Below are 22,767 nucleotides of genomic sequence, written 5' to 3' on the forward strand. Positions count from 1 at the left end.
AGAATAGGACCTCAACAATTAATTCAAATGAGTGGAGTTGTAACCAACTTATTTCCCAAATTAGCATTCAAAATTTCTTCTCTCACGGCATTTACCAAACTGTGTTCCACACGCATAGCATAGTGCATACACCTTTTAGCTAGAATGCTAGATTATAGATTTAAATTAGACTGAGGATAGTTATTCTCCATCTAACTCTCATCCTTGTCAACCAAAATTTGGAAACTCTTCTAAACTTGTTTATTTGTTTACATCTTAGCCTTGTATTACAAATTTAAGGGTTCTGAATATATGAATGTAATGAGGGACGGACCTAGAATTGTTAATTTGGGGGCTCAAATATAAAAATCAAACAGAAGAGGAACCACTATTAAATTTAGCATGACATTACATATTAATTATTCTAGTTTAATTTAGAGCAAGTTGTACTATATATTAGAAGGAGCTGTAAAAGGTGTGGGGGCCATGGCTGTGGCTTAGCCCCTGAATGTGACCCCAATACTCTAAAACAGTAGAGAAATTTTTAGGTGTGAATATATATAACACCATCACATAATATTATTAATTTACCTATATTATAATATATGTATATCTATACAGTATTATAAATTCATTTCCTCTTTTATCTCACACCCTTAACTTATAATATACGCTAAAAGCCTGAAACTACAAATCGAACATTTTTTTTTTTTTAAAAGTTCGATTTGTAGTTGGCATAAGCAAGCAAAAGAATCATCTTCATTAACAAGCAAAAGAATCATCCTCATTATAATAGTTGGCATCCACTTGTTTTTAACAACATGCCACTAGCTTTCAACTGCAAGGGTATTTATGGAATATTGAAAAACTAATAAGGCAAATCTGGACCAGGAAAGGGCAGTGAGGTGGTGGCAAAACTGGAAATTTGTGGACAAAATAAGAGAGTGCACAAAATACAACATTTTGTTCAACTTTGTCAACCTTGGAAACAACAGCGTGCTTTCCTGTTACCTTCGGCCTCTCGTTTCTTGTAATTTCTTAATCTCTTATAGATTTTTAAAGTTAACTGAACGTGATTAAGATGAATAATAATTAAAAAATAAGATGAATAATAATTGAATTTAAAAATTGAGAAACTCGTGGGAATTAAACAAACGGCTCGCCTATTTAAACCCACCTCTGCTCTTCTCCTTCCTCCTCCCACTCTCTCATTCTTCAATACCTTTAGCATTGCTTTCTCTTTTCAGAGTTCTCTCCTTGCAAGAAAGAAACCCTCTCTCTTTCCTTCTTTCTCTTCCTCTCTCTGTGGGTCATTTTGGTATTGGCATTTTAGTCTGCGGGTAAGTTTGATTAAACATTTTGATTAATGGACGTATATAGAATTTGAAGATTTGGGTTTTCATTTCTCTAGCATTTCCAGTTTCTGTTGACCCCAAAAAAATCATTTCCTGTCTTTATTGTAAAATTTGGGTTTTCATCACCTGATATAAGCAAGGTGTTCATTTCACATAATACCCACTTCCCACAAAGTTTTGGTTGTTTTATCATACAAAGTTTTGTCAAGGGTTGTCCACTTAAATGTGGACTTTGTTTCTTCATTGATATTATCTTGATCATTAACTTTAAGCTAAATTAAATATCATTCTTTTTAGTTCTACTTGGAAAGTGTTCTGAATGAGTTGTACTTGTTCCCTAAAGCTATGAAACACTGGAAAGTGCTTATAAAATCAGATGAACTTTGCTTAAATTACTTTTGTTGTGGTTTTATGCTTAATCTATGGATGTCATGGGAGTTCATATGTGGACAGCTGATCTTATAAAGTAAATACAACTTTTAAGCTATTAGCTTGCTAGGTGTATATCCAAGGTTGAAACCCATAAAGCCAATTGTCCACCTCTTCTTGATTCAATGTATAGTAGCAGTTTTGGATTCTCCATTCAGAAACTAAGAAAGCCTTATCTACCTAGCTCCTTGGTAATTGGCCTCAGATTGTGTCCACTTGTAGACCCTTTTTCTTCTTTTGGTAGTAATCTGAGTCAATAGGGGCCACTAATTATTTACCAGCCATGAAAAATTTTAGTTTGAGAATCAAAATGAAATTCCATATAAATTTGAGTGGATTTAAGCTATAATGCAACTTACTGTTCACTTTTTTTGTCCTTCTCCTGAAGGTTTCTTGATCAAAATGGAATTTGAAGGCTACAGGCAGGCTCAGAGGCCAAAATATGACTGTCTTCTGTTTGGTAAGCCTTTTTACTTTTAGAAATTTGCATGTCAATCTGAATTACCTTGGAGAACATCATCTTGACCACTTGTTTTTTCCAAATTGCAGATCTAGATGATACTCTTTATCCCCTTAGTACTGGGGTTGCTACAGCTTGCCGCAACAATATAGAAGGTAAGTTTGTATTCTAGACTTCTAGTTAGGCCTTGGAATTCACATTTATTTTTTCGTTTTGGTATTGATTTCTCTTTTTTTTTTTTTTTTTTTTTTTTCTGTAGATTATATGGTGGAAAAGCTTGGCATTGAGAAGAGCAAAATCCCTGACTTGTGTAACCTGCTGTACAAGAACTATGGAACAACAATGGCTGGTCTTAGGGTACGTTTTGATACTTCCCCATCTTTGTGGCATTTTTATTTATTGCTAAGCTTGTTAATGAATTATTTCTAAAATTTTATTGATACTTCCTTTGCAGGCAATCGGCTATGACTTTGACTATGATGAATATCACAGGTGGGAAGCCCTTCTGCTATTTGATCAGCCTTTTACATCTTGCTGTATTAACTAGTCCTCAAGGATTTGCTAACCTTTGCCTTTCCTATGTAACAGTTTTGTCCATGGGAGATTACCTTATGAGAACATAAAACCCGACCCGGTTTTGAGGAATCTTTTGCTGAACCTGCCTTACCGGAAAATTGTAAGCGCCTCATCACCAAATGATAGCCAAGGAAAGGCCAAAGGTTTTAAACTTTTCTTCTTTGTGCTAATCCTTTCTGTTTTCTATGTGAAACAGATATTCACAAATGCAGACAAGGTCCATGCTGCTAAAGCACTAAGTAGGCTCGGATTGGAAGACTGTTTCGAAGGGATTCTCTGCTTTGAGACCCTCAATCCTATTCACAAAAGCACTGTTTCTGATGATGAAGATGACATTGAGTTTGTGGGATTAAACACTACTACTACTACTAGTAGTGCTACTCCTGCAGCTGAAGTTCCTGCCACAACTACAAGCAACTCTCAAATTTTTGACATCATTGGCCACTTTGCCAAAACAAACCCTACCTCCAAATTGCCAAAAACCCCAATTGTGTGCAAACCATCAGAAGTTGCCATAGAAAAGGCTCTCAAGATTGCCAACATCAACCCTCAGAGAACTGTAAGATACATATTTCTCTCTTAGGATTTGGACATCAGGTTCTCTTAGATAATTAGCTACTACCATGTATAGTTTAATCATGCTTATCTGTGGTTGGTGTTTTTGGTTCTGTCAGCTCTTCTTTGAAGATAGTGTCCGCAACATACAAGCTGGCAAACGAGTGGGTCTTCACACTGTGCTGGTAAGCCAATATTGGAAAATCTATTACCCCACAAATAATGTGAGGACCGACATATATTCTATATGTAATGACAATTTGGTCACCAACTGATGCCTTGTATTTTGTGATTATTGAATGTACAGGTTGGCACATCCCAGAGAGTTAAAGGTGCAGATTATGCACTTGAAAGCATCCACAACCTCAGGGAAGCGCTGCCAGAGCTTTGGGAGGTTGACAGGAAATCTGAAGTTGGCTACTCTGGGAAGGTTGCAGTGGAGACATCGGTCACAGCTTAGGCCTACAACAAGCACTTGTTTGTATGTGGAAAGAAATCAATGTTTTTTTAGGGATCTTATCATCCCTTTTGTCCTGTCTCATTGTAATCACATATTAATTCATAATAAAATATTAGTCGTCCTTCTTTAAATGTTTTAATCTAATACTTTATATTACTAATTTATCAATCATAACCGAACATTCAAGTAATAATCACATAATTAATTAATAATTCAAATTGACAATTTAATAACACGACATGAATTAGATGACGTTAACCCATATCACACTCTCTTGAATTCTCTAATCACATTATTTGTCAATGGAGTCATAATTTATTTGCAAGTACAATTATTAGAATGGAACTCAATGCTAATCACGCGAGTCACAAGGTATATAATAATATGAAGGTAATGAAAGGGACATACTCTCATATATAATTGAGAATTGAAGTGCGAAGCATAATTGATGCGCAAGAAACACAGTGTGAAAATGATATCTCCTAGATCACAGGGTGATTATAAAAAGGGTTTAATGTTTTAAGCACACTGAGATCATATTCTATTGTCTCTACTCTCTAGACACTACACTAGCAGACACTTGTATTGGCATCATTGACTGAAAAAATGGTGATCCATCTCCATCTTTCACATGACTTTCGATCAACTATTGGCTCCCCTTTTGTATTTTCTTCACCTAACCTTGGTTACTTGCGTTGAGAGTTATATTGTATGTAAAGTTTCATCTTATAATTACTAAGGATCTTTGTTCGTATAACTAATCATCTGGGCATAACGACAAGTCACATAAGGCTTAACATTATGTCGTTTGGGCCTGGGCCTAAAGGATAAGCCCCTCCTAAGCTCTTGGGCTCTTAGCCCCTGACCTCTTAGGCTCCGGCCCTCTAGGCTCCGGCCTCCTAAGCTCCAGCCTCCTAGGCCCCGACCCGTGTCAACTCATTCGGACCCACGAGACTAGTGACACGTGGCGCTCCTACAGTGCGAATCATTACCAGGGACACGTGTCATCACCGGATTGGTTGACACTCTTCCAAAAGTATTATAAAATAGGTACTTTCTTGTCACAAAGGGACAACTGAATCATTATCATATTATTCACTCACTCTGCTCACAGATTCTCTAAACACTGACTTGAGCGTCGGAGGAGCTTCAGCCGGTACCACACCGGTGCCCTTTCCGCTCACTTTTGTGTACTTGCGCAGGGTGCATTGGATATTACTCTCTCTCCACTATTCACCAATCGGACCCAGCTACCTGTTCCTACCCCACTTCGACGTGTCATCCACTCAGGGGTGGTTTGACTCGACGTTGACTGCTTTACCATTTTTCAGCATCAACAATCTTGAATCTTTACTACGTTCATTTTTATTACTAAGATATTTCAATTTCTATTATGGTATAATATGCTCTCACGTTATTTAATTTTATTTAAAATTAAATAAAGTTGATGTATATATTATCTGTCTCTTTTGTCACACGAGGTACTAACAATAAAAAGAAGTTGACGTCTATTTTATGAGAAATTATTCTGTATAACCGATATATTGACATTTGGTATAATCAGTCTATGTGTTATAATATAAATGAATGTTATTAATATTATACCCTACTAATATAAATACATCATCCAATAATACCTTTACACGTTGAATTAATTATACTACATAACAGTATATCAGTTATACCTTATAATTTTTCTTATTTTATTTATCTCTCTCGTCCCATTCCAACATGTATAAACTTTTTATATATATTTTTAAAATTGAAATGCTGGATAACTTTTTTAAAGTGTCAATACCCTAAAAAAATAGCCTATTAATTTTGGTGGGATATTCTAAGATAACCCCAGTTTCTTCTATATGTGTGGCTACAATTACTGCAAGAAATTATATCGTACTGAGAGTTGTTGAAATGTGAACTTGTGGACATGGTTTTTTTGGGAGATTTTGTTTGAGATTATGCTAAGCAAATCCCAAAACTCATATTACCAGGTGACATTGATACATACACTTCATTATGGGGTAATGCATACGGCCCTGTCATATCAAGTGGGTGAAGAGATAAGGTATAAGGTGATAGAAGAGAAAACGGATAAGAAACGAACCAAAATCATCAACGGCTACCTCTTGCTCTGTTTCTCTTAGGGCGCTGGTTCGCGGATTTGGGGCGTTGCAATTGTGACCGAGGGGTGGATGGAAACTGGTCCGTACAACTAGCGTGTTGATGGCAACGGCAACACGTGTCCCCTTGGTGATCTCAAATAATTGTAAGCCTAACTACACCAGCGTCCGTCAATGTCATAAATGTAGTTGGGTGGCACATCCAGAAACTTCTTCGACCCTTCTATCTTTTCACTATTCCACTTCATTTTCTGCTTCGTCTTTGGTTCTCCAAAAAGGGGTTGTGAGAAAGGGTTTTAGGAGAGGAGTGGTCATAACAGCGATGGCGGAATTGGGTACAAGCACAGTCCTTGTCACTGGAGCTGGTGGTAGAACTGGTACTCTCTTACTCTCTCTGTTTTTCTTTTTCTTTTTTCCTAATTGTTAAATATTATGTTTTGTTTTGTTTTTATAAGAATTGTTAAATATTAAGTTGACCCTTTTAACTAATAGGTGTTTATAGGAAATGGGTTCACTTGTTTATGTGGTTTTGCTCTCAATTTTAGATGGTCCAATTTCTTGTTTTTCATGGATAATGATGGGTTTATTTGTGTTTATTTATTTTGAGTTAAAATCTATGGCAATGGACGTGAGAGAGGGCTTTTATTGCTCCTCTGTTTAAGGTAGAGTTTGAAATTGAAATATGTTGTTGATTGGTTCTTGGCAGGTCAAATAGTTTATAAGAAGTTAAAGGAGAGGTCAGACCAGTATGTTGCTAGGGGTCTGGTTAGAACAGAAGAGAGCAAAGAGAGCATTGGTGGAGCAGCTGATCTTTATGTTGGAGATATAAGGGATGCCAACAGCATTGTACCTGCAATTCAAGGTATTGATGCTCTCATAATCCTTACAAGTGCTGTGCCAAAGATGAAACCTGGATTTGATCCAACCAAAGGTGGGAGACCTGAGTTCTATTTTGAAGATGGGTCATACCCTGAACAGGTAATTTAAACCATTAATGATTTTAAGAGTCACAGTAAGTAGGTGGTTGTGAAATGATTATTATTTTTATGATTTTTGTTTATCCTCCTTGTTTTAATGCATGGTTTTGCATCTTAGGTTGATTGGATTGGACAGAAAAACCAAATAGATGCTGGTGAGAATTTTCATCCTTCTTTCCATTCATTTGGAATATGGTTTGTTTTAGCTTGTGCTGTTTGAATGATATTATAAATGTTAACAGCTAAGGCTGCGGGAGTGAAGCAAATTGTGTTGGTTGGGTCTATGGGTGGAACAGATCTTAATAATCCCCTAAACAAGTTGGGTGATGGGAATATATTGGTTAGTAATCGCTTTCTACACTTGAATGACCACCTTTTTTGGTAGCTTTTCAGCCTTCTGTATGTGGAAATGGAATTTCACTTTACTGATTTACTCCTTCCTGCTTATATGTTGAATTTAATTTTATAAGTCTTATGGAATCTGCTTGCCATGCAGGTTTGGAAGAGGAAGGCTGAGCAGTATTTGGCTGACTCTGGTCTTCCGTACACAATCATAAGGTTGGTCCGGTTATATTAATACTTATTCAAGCAATATATTCTTATTTGATGGACTTTTTAATATCATAGGCTGGTTCCGTTACCACTGATACATAAAAATTAAAGTGTTTTTATGACAACAAACTCACAACTGGAGCAGGAAGCCAGAGCATTGTCCATGCTACTTTGCATTGGGTTTTATACATGTATTCTTCAACAAAATGTTGGAGGTTTTTTGGTACCAAAAAAATGTTAAGAGGTCTTTTAAAACACCCACAGAGTCCTTTCTTTTTGTGACCCCTCATATCTGCTGATACTAAAACTTATTTGCTGGAGCGATTGACAAATAGAATTACAGACTGTGTGGTATGTGCATGTCAATCAATAGAAGTTCTTTTCTTCTTTATCAGAAAACAATACAAGTTCAAATTGCTAAATTTTGGTATCTTGTAATGCAGGAAACTAGTCATTATATAATTGATTATTCTTGTTATTCTTTTGATTATCCAATTAACCTAGACCTTTATGCCTGAATTAGGGCTGGAGGCTTGCAAGATAAAGAAGGGGGTATCCGTGAACTACTTGTTGGGAAGGATGATGAGCTTCTTAAGACAGAAACAAGAACCATTGCCAGGGCTGACGTCGCAGAAGTCTGCATTCAGGTATCGTGTATAGAGGCCATGCAAATAAACAGTTTCCTAGTTTCTTTTCTCTGCTTGCCTCAAAGCTTGCATGGGTCTTCTTGTTGTGAAGTATATGTTTTTTTTTGGCAATGGTAGTACATTCTACTGATTTGTTCGCTTTTTATATGCCGCTTTATTTCATCAGGCACTGCAGTTCGAGGAGGCCAAGTTTAAGGCATTTGATTTGGCCTCAAAGCCTGAGGGAACTGGGACACCAACCAAGGATTTTAAGGCTTTGTTTTCCCAGATCACCACTCGATTTTGATTCTCTACAGATACCTTGTTGGTCTGGGACAATATTTTGTGCTAAAGCTTTATTTTAGAGTATCTCCCTTTAGTTTTGGATTGTAATGCCACAAAGAAGATGAAGATCTCCCTTTATGCGTCTTTGGTTTGACTGGAATAGAACAACTTAAAAGCAACTAGTATATTGATTAAGGTGTCTATGCAGTGAAACAATTTTAGATTTGTATTCAAGGGGTCTCATCCCTGGGTTTATATGGGTGTCTGACATCTGAATTTTGGGTTGCCTGCACTTCTAATAATGCAAGTGGGCCAGAGCCTGTTTTGCCTTTTACTCTGCCTCTACATATTTAGAATGTTAGGCTGATTTTTATGTTGTATGAGTGTATGACCGGGAAATTTGATATTCCACTGCTCATATATGTGTGCAAAAGCCTGCTGCTGTGGTTTAGAAAGCATGGCAATCAAAATTAAAGATGCGTGCCAGTGAATGTACATTTTGGAAAAAAGAGAGAACATCTTTATTTGCTTTTAAAAAATAAACCTGTACATTCTATAGAATGAAAAATTATTATTTGTGATCGCAACATGACATGATGATGATAAATTATTCTATCTAATTGATATATAATATATTGTTACGTGGTAAAATTAACTTATGTGTCATAATATGAATGTGGTATAATTAACTTATGTTTCATAATATGAATGAATGTTATTAATACTATATCTTATAAATATAAATATATCATTTAACAATATTCTTATATGTTGGATTGATTATATTATGTGACAGTATATTAGTTATACCAATAATTGTTTCATGCTGATATATGGTTACCATTCCAATTATATTCCTCAAATGATGGATATTTTTCTGATTGTAGCCATGGATTTTTATATAAAAAAATAATTATAAGTGAGGAAAACCGTGGAAATGCAATTTGATGTTTGACTTGCAGATATAAAATTTGTTCAAATATCGTTGAAGTATTTACATTATCTATTGAATTAAAAAGCAAAACGACGTCGTTTCCACGACCCAAAAAGAAAATATCATAAGCTCGCTCGACTCAAGCGCAGCTGAAGATGGCGGTTGTTATGTTCGTTAACTACCATAAACCTCTGGATATAGTTATTCAATCTCAAAACCCTAGCTTCAATTCCCGCAAAATTTTCCCCAATCAAAACCATTACCATGCTTCGAGAGCTCGCCGTCGCCCAATAATCAATGAACTGAACGGAGACTCGCACTCCGACCCAAGCAATCCACAAGGTACTCTCCCTCTCTCTCTGACTCAATTTCTGTACACAATGAAATTGCTGACCATGTAGTTTTCTCGTAATCAGATAAGGAAGTGGACAATTTGGGAGTGAAAGCTGCATTGTCTCTGCTCAAGTTCTACAAAAGTAAGCATCTTTTCACTGAATTAAGAGTAATGGTGGGTGAGTTTAATGGGGTTAATACTAAATGAAGCAAATTGGAAAAACAGGGGAAATCTCACCTGTGTTGCCCAAGAGTTGCCGTTATGTTCCAAGTTGCAGTGAGTACTCCATGCAAGCTTACAAGAAATATGGGGTTGCAAAGGGTACCATCTTGACCGCTTGGCGTCTCTGTCGTTGCAATCCCCTTGGTAAAATTCATTTTCATAGCTTTCTTGGGATTGTTTTCTTTTTGGGTCTTTGAATTTATGTGAATTCATTTTTTAGGTGGGTCTGGATATGACCCTCCTCGATGGTTCGACGAGACAAGTTTTCGTGAAGAAGAAGAATAACACAATCCCATCTCTTAAAATGTTTGTATACATACAATCTATTGTATGAAAATATAATAATCATCTTTTCTTAGTACCAACATTTCTTGTATACAAGGTTGTTGAATTACTTTTTTAGTGCCAACATCATTTTTTTTTTTTTCAACTTGTTTGTAGGCATGATTTGGGTCGTTAATGCAAAATATTATGTTCTTTGTATCAGTACTGTATGACACAAATAGTTGATTTTTTTTTTTTTTTTTTAAGTTGGTACATAATGACTGTGCACTGAGAGGGTACAATTTTGTACAGAGGAAGAGTGTTTGATTATTAAAATGATGCATACCAAGAGATGTGAAAAGATGAGCCTAGATTGCATTATTTCATAGTCTGTCCCACAACACAATTAATTGATTGATTATAGTCACTACTGTCTCATCCATAATATATAATTGCTTAGACAATTTTTCTAATGTAGTACAAAGTCTAAAGGATTAATCAAATGGGGGATCGGTTAGTGGACTCATTGTAGTGGTCCAATGAAGAAGCACCTTGTCCTTGATCCCAAAGACTGGCTTCTTCTGCGCCTTGCCTGCCGAATCATTTCATTTCTATCATGGTAGAGTCCACCTCACACCCCAAATTGTTTAATTCCAGATGCCTCTGGATCACCTTGGACGGAGCATGACTTAAAAGCAAGAAACTTAAAGTTTAAAATCTGTAAGTGGGTACGAATAAGATTGTTTTCGAAACCACTTAATCTAATAAATAAGAGAAGAAATGCCAACTAATGTTATTACATCATTCAAGAATTATGTTAGTGAAGCTAGAGAGAGAGAGAGAGAGAGAGAGAGAGAGAGAGAGAGAGAGAGAGAGAGTAGTGACAAGTGACAAAACTCCAAAGAGCTTCTTTCATAAAAACACAAATCGTACAAAACAGAACTGCACAGTTTTTCTCTCCTGCTTGATGAATTTGAACAAGATGGTGCAAATGTGACAAAACTTTACCTTGCTGAATGCCTGTTGGGGGCTATCAGACTATAGTAAAACTCAAGTACATCACATCTTAGTGAGAAGAAGTGTTACATGATAATCCTGCAAGACTTCTACATGGTGACAAAGCACCACTGCAATGACCATCACTTGGCATGCACCCTTTATAATCAGCCATCAACAATTGAATCAGCTGCCCCATTTACCTGCCAGATTATCAACAAAAGTGAATATCACAAGAGAGAGAGAGAGAGAGAGAGTAAAACATTACCAAACATTTAAATCAAGAAACACAATTACCTTGAATCCCCGCAGCATCCCTGTTGAATGCCGAAGAACTAAGAAGCAGATTACAAGCACTAATAATTGTGCCTATCAAGTCCCTTAAACAGGTTTCCAAGCAGAAAGGGCAAAGACGGTTCGTCCCTTCCACCCCTGCAACAGCCAGCGGCCACCTTCATCAATGACAAAGTCCTTGTGGTAACTAGATCTCACTTTCTCAGTTGCCTTCTTCACAAGCTCTCGGTCTAAAGGTAGTTGCACAAACCCAGCCCTCAAGTTACGGACTTGCCACTGCTTGTATGTTTCTGGCCTTTCCACTCTCTCCCAGCCCTCACAAGCTATAACATTCAAAGCCTCCCTGCCAATGATCTCTTTCTCAATCAACATCCTCTCCCGATCCTCACGGGGTACGACTGTTTCAAGCATATCAAACATTGAAGAAAAATGAAATAAAGCCTCCCGGAACCTGGTGACAAAGAAAGGGGCATTGTACGCTCCATTAACAACTCCATGGATGAAAATGTCTGGACTAATTCTCCTTATCAAATCGAGAACCCTATTTCTTGCACTGTCCACAGTCACACTTTCATCAAGCAAGTTCTTACCGCGATATAAACAGTTAACAACAAGAAACTCATCCCTGTCAATCTTGAGTTCCTCAAGTTTAATGGTTTCCCATTTCTTTGCAATTGCATTGTACTCAAATGGCACTTTGAACTTCTCGGCATAAGCTGCCAAGCGACGTCCTGTTTCCTCCACTCGCTCAGCTGGCCGGAATCCTGGTTGGGGAAATTCAATTCCAGTAATCCGAAGCTTTGGGGGTCCACCATCCCTCCACGAGATCCGTTGAATAAGGGTCGGCCATTGGAAACCATAAAGGATGCCAAAATCAATGACATGGACCCTCGTTGCGTTTGCTGCCATATTCCTTATCGTCTTGTTCGAGACAAAATTAGATATTTTCTTAAATGGGCATGCAGCAAGTAATAGATGGTAAGCTTTCAAGACATCAGCAGCAGATGTTCTTTTGCTAACAAGGCCTTTATAAATCTGGCTACCAGTACCAGCTAAGCGTGCCTCAAGGCCATCAGCAAAGCAATGAGCCAGTCTCTGGTTCCCATCTCCGAAAGGAGAAGAATGCTGTCTGACCTTCTTTAGCAGTTCATTTGCGCTCCTATGATCATCAGCTGCAACTGCTTGTGCACAAGTAATTAGGAGAGTTCTCAAATCCACCACCTCTTTTTTAACACTTTGTTTCTTACTGCGACCTTTTCCTCCATTTGCTGCTTTGGATTGCCCATTTTGTGGCACACTTTTGCTCATTCCATTCTGCAAGGCCTCACGAAGAGATTCCAAGTGATGCAGACCCTTCCCTTCACTACAAAGCAATACAATATCAAACATCTCGGACCGCAGAGTAGATTCCGTAGAAACAGCCGCTTGCTTGCTACTCCTCCTTTCCTCCATATCTTCATCCTCCCTAAACAGATTCTTCCTTCCCTTTGACCCACCAGGAGAATACTCCCCTTCATCCTTTTTCTCCACCTTGACAACTGCCTCATCAATCCCAAACCTTGGCACTTGAGCCAACAACCTATTTTCCTCCAGATCAACAACCAACTTGGTCTCAATAGGAAGAAATCTACTAGCCTCCTCAACCCCCTTCTTGAACTGCCAAACAGATTGGCTCTCGGTACTCAGATCTGGGACCTGAAGACTACTACTGGGAGAGTCCAACAGCCCATCCAGGGTACAGAACCCAGTTGAAGAGTTATAAGATGATTGAGATGTGCCATAAGCTGGAAGACCCTGTAATTGAGACAAATATCCATCTGGACTGTGAATCAAGGTATCATCGCCGAAATAGCCACCACCACTGTTACAACTACTAGTGATATAGTTACTGCAATTTCTAGAGAAAGTATCATCTGGGCTCTCACCATATTGAATGGCATAATCCCGGTTTAGTTTTGGGGAAGGGGGATATTTCTTTCCAAGGACCTCATAAAATGACTTCTCAGCCGCTTGAAGTTCCAAAGACTCTTGAAGCATGCAAGTCTTGTCCTCCATGTCTTCTTCCATAAGCATCTGATTTATGTATTTCAAGACTGCATCCGAAAAGTCACAATCTTCCAGTGAATCTTCTTCAGGGCTCACACTTGAGTAGGAGGACACACTATTCGGGGTTAAACCGGGTTGAGGGTAACTAAATTCCCTATAGTTATTATCTAAGAAGGTATTACTATCGAATTGGGATCGGGGTACAATGTTCTGATGTGAAAGAATGGATAAAGGCTGGTTGCCCAATTGGACTCCATTGAAAGAATCAGTGAAAGCCCTAAGACGATGATCCATTGTCATCAACTTTGTAATTACTCAACAGTCTCTACAAAGAAGAAACACAACTAAGAGAGAGAGAGAGAGAGAGAACCCAAATCCAAATCATTTAGTATTGTTATTCAGAAGCAGCAGAATCTCCTTCCAATTACTTTCCTTCTTCAACCCTAAAAAGCCATTAAACTACAAAAATGAAAATGAAAACCTCCATAGGTAAATCTATAAACATGGAACCTTCAAAGATTCACAAACTAACACGTCTTGAACAAAAATAAACTATAAATTTCAGAAAACACTCACAGACAAACACTGAAAAAAAATATATATATATATATATATATAACTATATAAGCAAAAAAGCTAATTTCTTTGAATTATAAAATAGCATTAGTTAATTCAATATGAAGGTCAACTATGTACAGAAATAACTTCAAGAACCAGGAATGCAAACAAACAAAACCTCCAAATACAATTTGGTTATATTGAACCACAAAATAACACAAAGAACTTACCTTTGAGTAGCCCTAGCTTTAGCTCACTGAGAGAGAACAGAGAGAGCTGAGAAATGGGAACTCAGAAGTGGATGTGTTGTTTTAAGGTATTCTATTTCTGGGTTAGTGGACGAACAGTAACCGTTGATTTCACGTCCGTTAAAATGTCACCGGCTATTGCCTGTCCATATCATTAAATCGACGGTATCGACCGCTTTTATCTTTTGTTTTTTGTTTGGTCATGACCGGTTTTATCTTTTTCTTTTTGGGCCCCCTGTGGACGGGTTTTATCTTGTCTTCGGATACTTATGGTCCTTCGGACTCCGACTACGCTACCTATACCTGATGGCCACGTGTCCAACTGAAAACGAAATATAACACGTGAATCATTACAATTTTTTCAAGAAAATCTCGGTCTCCATCACCTACTTATTCGTTAGTAATATTTTCCCCCGATCTTAAAAATGTCTCAAATTCGACTCTCCTTTCTTGATAAAAAAGAATATCAAAATCATTCTCTCACTCTATGAGAGTCGTGAGTTTACAAAAATATATTATGCTGTAAAGTTGCGTTTGTTTTGCTGGATTTGAATTTTGTATGTATTCTTTAAATTGTGAGTTTTTTTGAAATTTATAAAATCTAATATTCTCATTCAAATGTTTAAAAAGGTTGTGAATGAAAACAGTATTAAATATCAACAAAGTTTTACTTTTTATAAAATGTTCATTTTGTAAGATAAAAAATAAGTAAAGTCAGCTGCGGAAAATAAGTGGGAATAAGAGTTTGATATGTCAAATATAACCTCTTGAAACTAGAGTTTTGATACCATAATACAATCAAAGTTAAGCGGTTAAAATATAAATAAGCAATAAATCAAGTTAACATCTAACAAGTTATATTAACAAATTATTAATTTCGTAGATTTTTGTTTAGATAAAGGTTTTGGATTGATATTATAAATGTATGGCAAAAAATGGAAGGGAAAGGAGACGGATGATGAAGGGATGAAGGGATATTTCCATAAATAGAAGGAGCCACTAAGGTAAGGACGAAATTTCAATTGGAATTGAGAGGGACAAGTCTTCGGACATCAACAAGGATGTCCATCATAGGTTGACTCATTCTTTGGGTGCACTATCATTATCATATTCATGTCTGTGTGGTTGTGTGCTGTCTATAATTTTTGCTATGGGCCACCAACAATCAACAATGAATTAGAAGTTAAAGTTGAAGACATCAATTCATTTGTCAAGAACATATTAGGCATATTCTGCTAATTACTTTATCAAAGTTGTAATTTCCATATTAATGCATTATTTGATAAATTATTCACTAGTGCATCGACCAAATACATACACTTTTTTTTCCCTAGTGCAGAACTATTCCTCTCCATCTATATTTGAATGGGAAATTAATTCTTAATTATGGATCCTAAAAGATATGATGCTTGTATTAAGAGTTACTGAATCCTCTCCAAGCTAAGCACATGCCTCTACCACAACCACCATGAGAAACACAAAAATGAATTTCTTCACATGCTCCTTGTCTTCACCGATTACTAAACCATGTGTTTAGTACAATCTCATGAGGCTTCCAGCTTATAAAGCTTAGTTATATACATAGTACGATGTGGGGCCCAATTGTGTGAACCAATTCCAGTATGTGGATGCACTATCTGCTCCATAACCAACTTAGAACTAGAGCATCTAACTCTAAAAATAAACTTTGGGCAGTGCACTCAGTATCAAAATCAATTTGTTAATGTTTTGGGAAAATTTTAGCTAAAAGACTCAAATTATACTCATGCCTCTATTCAAGACATAAATTTCACTTTGTGTCAATTAAAAACTGTAAGTCTGAAACTTTCATTTTGTGTCAATTAAGGACCCTATTTTTTTCAGTTTTATAAAAAATTTGAAAAAATTGACTTCTAAAGAGAATCCTGCAGTGGCATAAAATCTTGACGGAAAATCAAACAATTGGTAATATATTATATATTCCATGTGATGTGGTGATGCCATTGCTGGTGCTTGTTATCACCACAGACTCAGGAGCAGCTTCCAAGTGAAAGTATGGAGAACATGGATTTTTTTGATGTGCTTGTTTTTACCCACTTCAATCTTCATGTGTCACAAACCGAAATATTCGCATTTGATTCTACACATATCCAAAAGTGTTACGAATCCACCACTATTTTACTTACACTCTCTTAAAATTTATAATACACTGCTAGAATTGGAAATCAAGCAAACCAAGCATACAAGAACCCAACAGAGGATATTAATCAATGAATTAACCCAACACACTTTCAATTCCATAACATTATAAGCTGAACACTGCAAACAAGATTACTTGATATTTTCAATGCTAGAAACAAAACATTGGGAAATCAACATTGGGTTGAATGAATTCTCTGAGCATGGTCTTGTTGCATACACAATCATTTACATACCACAAGACTCTTAACTGGGAAAGTTACAATAAGTCCCATTTACATGACACTTTCCTATCAGTAATCTTTACATATGAAAGTTAGGAAAATGCGAGGTCTGACTGCAAGCATCATCATCATCATCATCTACCTGCTCCTCCCAGTTCTTTTTTACAAAGCCTTAGGCCTCAAACCGCTGCTTTGACAAGTTGCTTGGCCTGCCGCTGAGACCAGTAGGCATGGGCAGCTAGGACCCTGTCCAAAAGCTCTTGCGGAACAGGTTCTCCCCTCCTTTGCTGAGGGGAGATCCTTGCTGTGTGCACCAATGTTTTCCATTTGTCCTGCACCATTTCCATTTTCCACATTTTGTTAGGAGGACGAAAATACATTTTCTAAGGCCACGATCCATATAAAAGATGACATGAATACAAGGCACCTGCTTTACTGCTTTAAAACTCAAAATGGAATAGTCAAGGTGCACAGGGTGTCTAACACTACTCAAACAAGACAAAAACTTGATCCCAACTACAAGAAGTTGAAAAAATGAGTGGACAAATTCAGGGCAAAAACACTAAACGGATAAAACTTCTAGTTTAAAAGTTAAACGCAGAGTCGCAGATTAATAAGGAATCACTTAATGAAAGTGGGGAGAAACATCATATAAGCAAAAGAAGCACAACAATTAATTGAATGCATTCAAAACAAACTATTCAGGAAATTTTGTGCCACACAAAGTGGAAACACTGGTTTGGCGGAAAAAAAATCCATTTTTCTACTCGATGAATATCAAATAAAACACTCACCTTCAAATCCACATAAGTTCGATGTTTTGCAGTGTCAAAAGCACGCAATTTAACATCACGCCACCTGCAACCCAAGAAAATTCTCACAGTCTGAATCATGCTACTAATATTCCTCAACCATAGCAAAGAGGTAATAATCAAACCAACCTTCCTGTTCCAAGTTTCTCAACAGCCTGAACCAATGCTTCAACTTCTGAAACAGAGAAAGGTCTCCTGATCCGGCGCTGTACATACTCTGGACGCCCAGATTTCCGATGAAAAGGAACCATAGCCAATGGCTTCATGCTAATTGGTGGAACTGAAACCAGAGCTTGGGATGCTGGTGAGGTTTTGTCAGTCGATGTACTAGCAAGAGAGGGAACTGTGTTGAAGTAGTCTTGTTCAACACAGCCACCCGAATTGGTTACTGGAGGATTTAGGGAGACATTTGAAGTCTCTGGTTGTGACACCAAAGATGCAGAATGCCTGATAACAAAGCATAATGGCATAAATATAAGGCAACACTCTTTGATTACTAAACTAGGAATAATGAGAATATGAGCAGCAAGAGTGTGAATGAACCACTAAAAGATGTTCCAATTCATAAGCTAACACTTATTACATGGTTACATGGTTACCTGGTTAACTCCTGAGGTCTGCCAGATAGCAAGGAAGGATCTTCGCTGCATGGAGAATACGTAAGCTTTGCATGTTTGGGTTCCAAGATAAAACCCAAATTATGACGCCTGTCATCCTGAGAAATCCCAGTCTGAAGTAGAGTTTTGTTGTCATCTCTGACCTTTTTGCCCTGAACCAGAATGCCAACATGTAACCCATCTCCAAGTATAGAGGTTACTGCCTCCATTACTGTCCTCTACAGAAAAATTACCTATCAGATATCACCAACTAAACACAAACAAAATAGTAGCATGAGTTTTCTTGAACCGAATTTAGAGGTCAAATGAAATATGCAAAAATGGAAAGAATGTATGACAGAGAAGGTTGCATACCTTCAGTATATTTTCAAACTTAATTAAAAAATTACCATTTCCAGCTATAAACTACCAGAAAATAAAAATGTCTCCCGACTCCTGAATCTTGATAATGGTGCTCCCAAAAGTACAAACCCAGGGATGAAACTAAACATTCCAACTAACCAACCTTGCTTGGTGTAAGAAATTACAATCACCTAAAAAGTAATCCAGCCTAAAAAGTATCAAAGGAATGCCAAAAAGCAACATATTACATAAGTTGAAGTAACCAGCAATGGCTTGGGTATAACACATTTGCTTTGACTAATGTTTTCTATGAAATTCTAAAAACCACACCATATTATTATTGTTTCCCCTCCTTAAGTTAGAATTAGGCCTTAAGGTTAATTTTCTTCTTGAAAGCTGGGGGAAGAATATGGAAGCAAAGTTAACATATCAACAGCTAAGAAAAGGCAATAACACATTAACACATACCTTCAATGAACCAACAGTCGCAGTTGCAGGAATTTCAATAAAGAGCTCAGGAACCTTGAAGGATTTAATACTAAGCTTCACTGATAACAAAAGGAAGAGTGAGTGATAAAACTATATAATAAAATGACAAATATGAAGCAGAATTGCAGACCATTTGATCACAGATACTCTTACCATTACAATCGTTAGACTTGAGAGGTAATTGTCGACCTGCTGTTGAGGATGATGGTCCAATTGCTGCATGTGGCTAGGATTAATCAGCCAAAGTTGAATACATCTCTAAAACCTAAACCCTGAGTGTAAATGGAGAATATATACAGAAAATGGAAAGCAGACAGCATGCATTATCGAACCTGCACTGCAGTTGTCACCATTTACTCTCTTGTCAGGAGAATTAAATATGCTTTCACAGTTAAACCCTCTATCAGGTGTAGTCAACGGACTCTGACTAAAGAACTTTCTCTTCTTGAAAGGATAAATCTTCTGTGATCTTTGATGTATGTAACAAGTTCTCCCATTACGGTAAGCTTGCCTTATTTTCCCATCTAAGAGCATCAATTCAAAATCAAAGTTAATATTTGTCCTAAAGAACATAAAAATCCCAGAAAGGTTCAACCCTTACACTAAAAGGACACTAGAAAAAGAGTGGTTCATGGAACCCAACAGACTAATCATAGCACCTACAGTCTACTTTACATTCAGAACGAAAATGCATTATAAAGCCAATTACCGGTTCTAGAATAACCCCCAACCCTTATATCTGGAGCTACTCTCAAGTGACTGGATGCAGAGAGATTCTTAATTTTCCTATCACCAACATCTGGTGTGTGCTCAAATTCCTTTACCATGGTGTGGGATTGGGTGTACCCAACAGAGTTTTCGTCATCATCTCTACTAACTACTTTAACATTAGCACAATGGCAGACTAAAGGACCATGAATTTTGCAGTCCCCGGAAACAGACGCCTTTACATCATGTCCATAACTGACAAGCTCAGGAGGCTTTCCTTCCATTTTGATTGGATCATCTGAAATGCCTAAAACCTGGGTTCTTCCATCCTTTACACTTGTATCCTGTGATGGTTCAGCCTCTACTTTCCTCTTACATACACCCTGTGCTTTTTCTTCAATAGGACCCCCAGATAAGGGAGACTCACTGACTACTTTGTTAGAATAGCTTCCACAAGAATTTCTGCTATCAACTGTACTCAAACTTTTAGCAAAATATATCATCCCTGCATGATCAAAACTGGTTGATGCTGAATTGATCTCAAAACTAAAGTTTTCTTGAGAATGTGAAATCCCATTCAATGTATCACTTTTTTGGCGCCCTTGCAATCCACCCACACATAAAAAAGTTTCCTCATTACAACTTCCCCACTCACAAGGGTCTTCCTTCAACAATTTTCCTTCATCCTGTTGCTTGCATTTAGTGGTATCATTGAAAATGTACTGCTGATCCTTTCTACAAGAAGCATTAGTAGGGAGAGGTTTTTCACTCTCCTGCAATAATTTACCAGCAACACTAGCCAAAATCTCAAACGCATGAATCCGATTGCCCTCAAGTTTCTTTCTGATTGGTCCCCTCCCCTAAACCAAGGATAACACATAATGAGATCAGGACTTACTCCTTATACACACACCAAAAAAAAATGTCAAGAGGCAACCGTAAAATGGGACATGGGAGCCTTTATTTACCCTAGCTGATCTAGAAGCTCGAGGAACCTCAGGCACCTGGTAGCCATTGAAGCCATAGTCCAACCTCCGTTGCAATACCATATCTCAGACATTCATCACAAATAGAAAAAGTCATCTGCTTTTGTTTCGTTTCCTGCAGGGCAAAGGTTCAAATGTTCAATGCAGTTTCATTTATGACCAAACATCTTCGTTATGACTACTTCTAGATCATCAAAGTCTAAGGAATAAGAATATATATATATATATATGTAGGAACGAAATATTATCTATATTATCTATAATAAAAAATAAATAAATAAAATCTAATGCAGAGATGAGGAGAATAGTATGTCTGTGGTAAAGCAGACAAGAAGGCTTACAGTTAAAAGGGTAATTGGAGAACCTCCAATTCATCCCATTGCAGCATACAATAGTTGAGCCTAGATTAGACCCTTCAGTTTCTGCAAAACAAAACAAAGATAACACTTTTTTTTTTTTTTTTATGTCACAAAGATCAATTGCAAATTATATTGATAAATATATTTTAATAAATCAATAAGAACCAAACGTTAAACCCTGACAGAATGTAAAACAGCAGATCCCAAACACAAACACCTGATGGAGACCGACCCTGACTAACCCATATATTTAATGCCAGTCGCCATAAAGTTAACTAGTTCAAACATCATATGTATTTATTATTATTTTACACACCCAGAGAGAGAGAGAGAGAGAGAGAGAGAGAGAGAGAGAGATTCAAAGAAATCATATATTTTAAAGGAAATGAAGGAATTTCAGTTCCACCAGAGAGTAAGTTAACATGAGATGGACATGGGAATTTGGAAAACAAAAACTTGAAGAAAATAAAATTACAACTAAATGGACAAGCACAGAGAAAGACATCACAACAAACAAAAAAAAAACTAAACCAACAAAATCTGAGATTTTAGAAACATAAATGCAAAAATTCGATCTGGGTTCTCATTTTCATGAGCTAGTACCTAAAGTCAAATCGATCAACACAAATAGAAATCTCGACCGCAAAAGAAAGAATTATAATTCTTTTTCTTGAAAGAGACAAAAAAGAAGGGCAGTGCTCAAAAACACAATATTCTCTCACCTATCAAAATGGGTTCTGTCTGATCACCAAAAACCCCCTGAAAAACCACCCAACTTCTTTCTTAAACCCCCAACTGTTTATAAAGTTTGAAGTTTGAACCTCATCCTCATAATTGAGCCAAGCGGTAACATGTGGGAGTTTACCGGATACAGTAGTTAAACAAAACCACTTGGACCAGTTCCTACGTTTTGGGCACATCAGTTCTGTAGTTGACACGTGGGAGACTCTCCATAATTTTGGGTTCATCTTATCTCCTTCACATAAACACACGTTTGGCTGAAATTGTAGAGGATATGTGCTGCACGTGCTGAGGATGACCAAAATTAACGACCCAATCAAGTGTCATAGTCATAGGCGTAACTAGGGTGTGTAACTGTGTAAGTACTCCTAAAATAAGTACTCATGTGTATAAGTGTATTAGCCATGTTTGATGGCTTATTCACACCCTTGCTTATTATAAAATACATTTTTTCTCACTTTATCCCATGAAATTTAAATTTTCTCAAATTACTATTTGAACTTCACACAGTTATTGTAAAAGACCCTATACCGTTAACTTTGTCAATTTTTCTGTTAAAATAGCTGACGTGACACCTATATGGCATGAGTGAGACTCTTTTTTAATTATGTAAGATCCATGTGGATAAAAAAATAATAAAAAATAATTTTAAAACTAAAAAATAATATTTTTTATAATTTTTAGTGTCTACATGGATGTTACATAACTAGAAAATGGTCTCACCTATGCCATATAGGTGTCATATCAGCTTTTTTAACGAAAAAATTGACAGAGTTAACGACATATGATCTTTTGCAACAACTGTTTGAAGTTCAGGTGGCAAACTGAAAAGATTTAAGTTTCAGGGGACAAAGTGAAAAAAAAAAATGTATCTTATAAGAAATAATGGTGTGAATAAACCATGTTTCATTGAAAAAGAGAACAGTTGGTAGACCAGTTAAAAAGTTGGTGGATTCACAACATTTTATTTGTTGAAAAATAGCCCGAATAGATACCAAATTTCGGTGTCAATAGGGTTGAGAATGTAGAATAACCCGTCTT

General features: G+C 36.9%; 5 protein-coding genes across 6 annotated transcripts; 3 read left to right on the plus strand and 2 right to left on the minus strand.

Annotated features, from left to right (window-relative positions):
* The first annotated feature begins 1,184 nt into the window (after nt 1-1,184).
* Nucleotides 1,185-3,945, plus strand: LOC147281630 (Haloacid dehalogenase-like hydrolase (HAD) superfamily protein). Its single transcript, XM_086246184.1, has 9 exons — nt 1,185-1,319; nt 2,152-2,223; nt 2,313-2,378; nt 2,483-2,580; nt 2,678-2,715; nt 2,812-2,899; nt 2,996-3,358; nt 3,474-3,539; nt 3,662-3,945. The coding sequence occupies exons 2-9, from the start codon at nt 2,166-2,168 to the stop codon at nt 3,812-3,814; spliced, it is 930 nt and encodes a 309-aa protein (XP_086102310.1). The 5' UTR covers nt 1,185-1,319; nt 2,152-2,165; the 3' UTR covers nt 3,815-3,945.
* Nucleotides 3,946-5,855: 1,910 nt separating this feature from the next.
* LOC147281631 (NAD(P)-binding Rossmann-fold superfamily protein) lies at nt 5,856-8,708 on the plus strand. Its single transcript, XM_086248703.1, has 7 exons — nt 5,856-6,311; nt 6,641-6,912; nt 7,030-7,066; nt 7,154-7,251; nt 7,408-7,469; nt 7,987-8,110; nt 8,277-8,708. Exons 1-7 carry the CDS (start codon nt 6,038-6,040, stop codon nt 8,394-8,396), a joined length of 987 nt encoding a protein of 328 aa, XP_086104829.1. The 5' UTR covers nt 5,856-6,037; the 3' UTR covers nt 8,397-8,708.
* Nucleotides 8,709-9,411: 703 nt separating this feature from the next.
* LOC147281632 (membrane protein insertion efficiency factor) lies at nt 9,412-10,350 on the plus strand. The gene is made up of 4 exons (XM_086248986.1): nt 9,412-9,650; nt 9,725-9,784; nt 9,868-10,008; nt 10,085-10,350. The coding sequence occupies exons 1-4, from the start codon at nt 9,464-9,466 to the stop codon at nt 10,147-10,149; spliced, it is 453 nt and encodes a 150-aa protein (XP_086105112.1). The 5' UTR covers nt 9,412-9,463; the 3' UTR covers nt 10,150-10,350.
* A 666-nt stretch (nt 10,351-11,016) lies between these two features.
* On the minus strand, nt 11,017-14,303 carry LOC147281633 (GRAS family transcription factor). Of its 2 annotated transcripts, XM_086247502.1 has the most exons (3): nt 14,253-14,303; nt 11,422-13,907; nt 11,017-11,327 (listed from the first exon to the last, which is right to left on the minus strand). In XM_086247502.1, exon 2 carries the CDS (start codon nt 13,762-13,764, stop codon nt 11,506-11,508), a length of 2,259 nt encoding a protein of 752 aa, XP_086103628.1. In that variant the 5' UTR covers nt 13,765-13,907; nt 14,253-14,303; the 3' UTR covers nt 11,017-11,327; nt 11,422-11,505. The 2 variants fall into 2 exon arrangements, with proteins under 2 accessions (XP_086103628.1, XP_086103629.1); XM_086247503.1 differs by lacking the exon at nt 14,253-14,303 and having other exon boundaries at nt 11,422-14,132.
* A 2,259-nt stretch (nt 14,304-16,562) lies between these two features.
* On the minus strand, nt 16,563-21,881 carry LOC147281634 (telomere repeat-binding protein 5-like). Its single transcript, XM_086247569.1, has 11 exons — nt 21,708-21,881; nt 20,968-21,048; nt 20,609-20,741; nt 19,642-20,500; nt 19,265-19,456; nt 19,086-19,148; nt 18,912-18,991; nt 18,084-18,319; nt 17,614-17,931; nt 17,467-17,530; nt 16,563-17,004 (listed from the first exon to the last, which is right to left on the minus strand). Exons 3-11 carry the CDS (start codon nt 20,687-20,689, stop codon nt 16,852-16,854), a joined length of 2,046 nt encoding a protein of 681 aa, XP_086103695.1. The 5' UTR covers nt 20,690-20,741; nt 20,968-21,048; nt 21,708-21,881; the 3' UTR covers nt 16,563-16,851.
* Nucleotides 21,882-22,767: the final 886 nt, after the last annotated feature.

This window comes from Dryas octopetala, chromosome 6 (genome assembly GCF_963921425.1).
Source record: "Dryas octopetala chromosome 6, drDryOcto1.1, whole genome shotgun sequence".
Classification (NCBI taxonomy): Eukaryota; Viridiplantae; Streptophyta; class Magnoliopsida; order Rosales; family Rosaceae; genus Dryas; species Dryas octopetala.

Excerpts from the sequence above, each read along its gene's own strand:
- LOC147281632 (XM_086248986.1), top strand. The coding sequence starts at position 9,464 with ATGGCGGTTGTTATGTTCGTTAACTACCATAAACCTCTGGATATAGTT. Across the intron at positions 9,785-9,867 it reads TCTGCTCAAGTTCTACAAAA|GGGAAATCTCACCTGTGTTG; the intron begins GTAAGCATCTTT and ends TTGGAAAAACAG. Across the intron at positions 10,009-10,084 it reads CTGTCGTTGCAATCCCCTTG|GTGGGTCTGGATATGACCCT; the intron begins GTAAAATTCATT and ends TTCATTTTTTAG.
- LOC147281630 (XM_086246184.1), top strand. The coding sequence starts at position 2,166 with ATGGAATTTGAAGGCTACAGGCAGGCTCAGAGGCCAAAATATGACTGT. Across the intron at positions 2,716-2,811 it reads GACTATGATGAATATCACAG|TTTTGTCCATGGGAGATTAC; the intron begins GTGGGAAGCCCT and ends CCTATGTAACAG. Across the intron at positions 2,900-2,995 it reads ACCTGCCTTACCGGAAAATT|ATATTCACAAATGCAGACAA; the intron begins GTAAGCGCCTCA and ends TATGTGAAACAG.
- LOC147281634 (XM_086247569.1), bottom strand. The coding sequence starts at position 20,689 with ATGGTATTGCAACGGAGGTTGGACTATGGCTTCAATGGCTACCAGGTG. Across the intron at positions 20,501-20,608 it reads GAGCTTCTAGATCAGCTAGG|GGGAGGGGACCAATCAGAAA; the intron begins GTAAATAAAGGC and ends TCCTTGGTTTAG. Across the intron at positions 17,005-17,466 it reads GAACTTATGTGGATTTGAAG|GACAAATGGAAAACATTGGT; the intron begins GTGAGTGTTTTA and ends GAAATGGTGCAG.
- LOC147281633 (XM_086247502.1), bottom strand. The coding sequence starts at position 13,764 with ATGACAATGGATCATCGTCTTAGGGCTTTCACTGATTCTTTCAATGGA.
- LOC147281631 (XM_086248703.1), top strand. The coding sequence starts at position 6,038 with ATGGCAACGGCAACACGTGTCCCCTTGGTGATCTCAAATAATTGTAAG. Across the intron at positions 7,252-7,407 it reads TGGGTGATGGGAATATATTG|GTTTGGAAGAGGAAGGCTGA; the intron begins GTTAGTAATCGC and ends CTTGCCATGCAG. Across the intron at positions 7,470-7,986 it reads CTTCCGTACACAATCATAAG|GGCTGGAGGCTTGCAAGATA; the intron begins GTTGGTCCGGTT and ends TGCCTGAATTAG.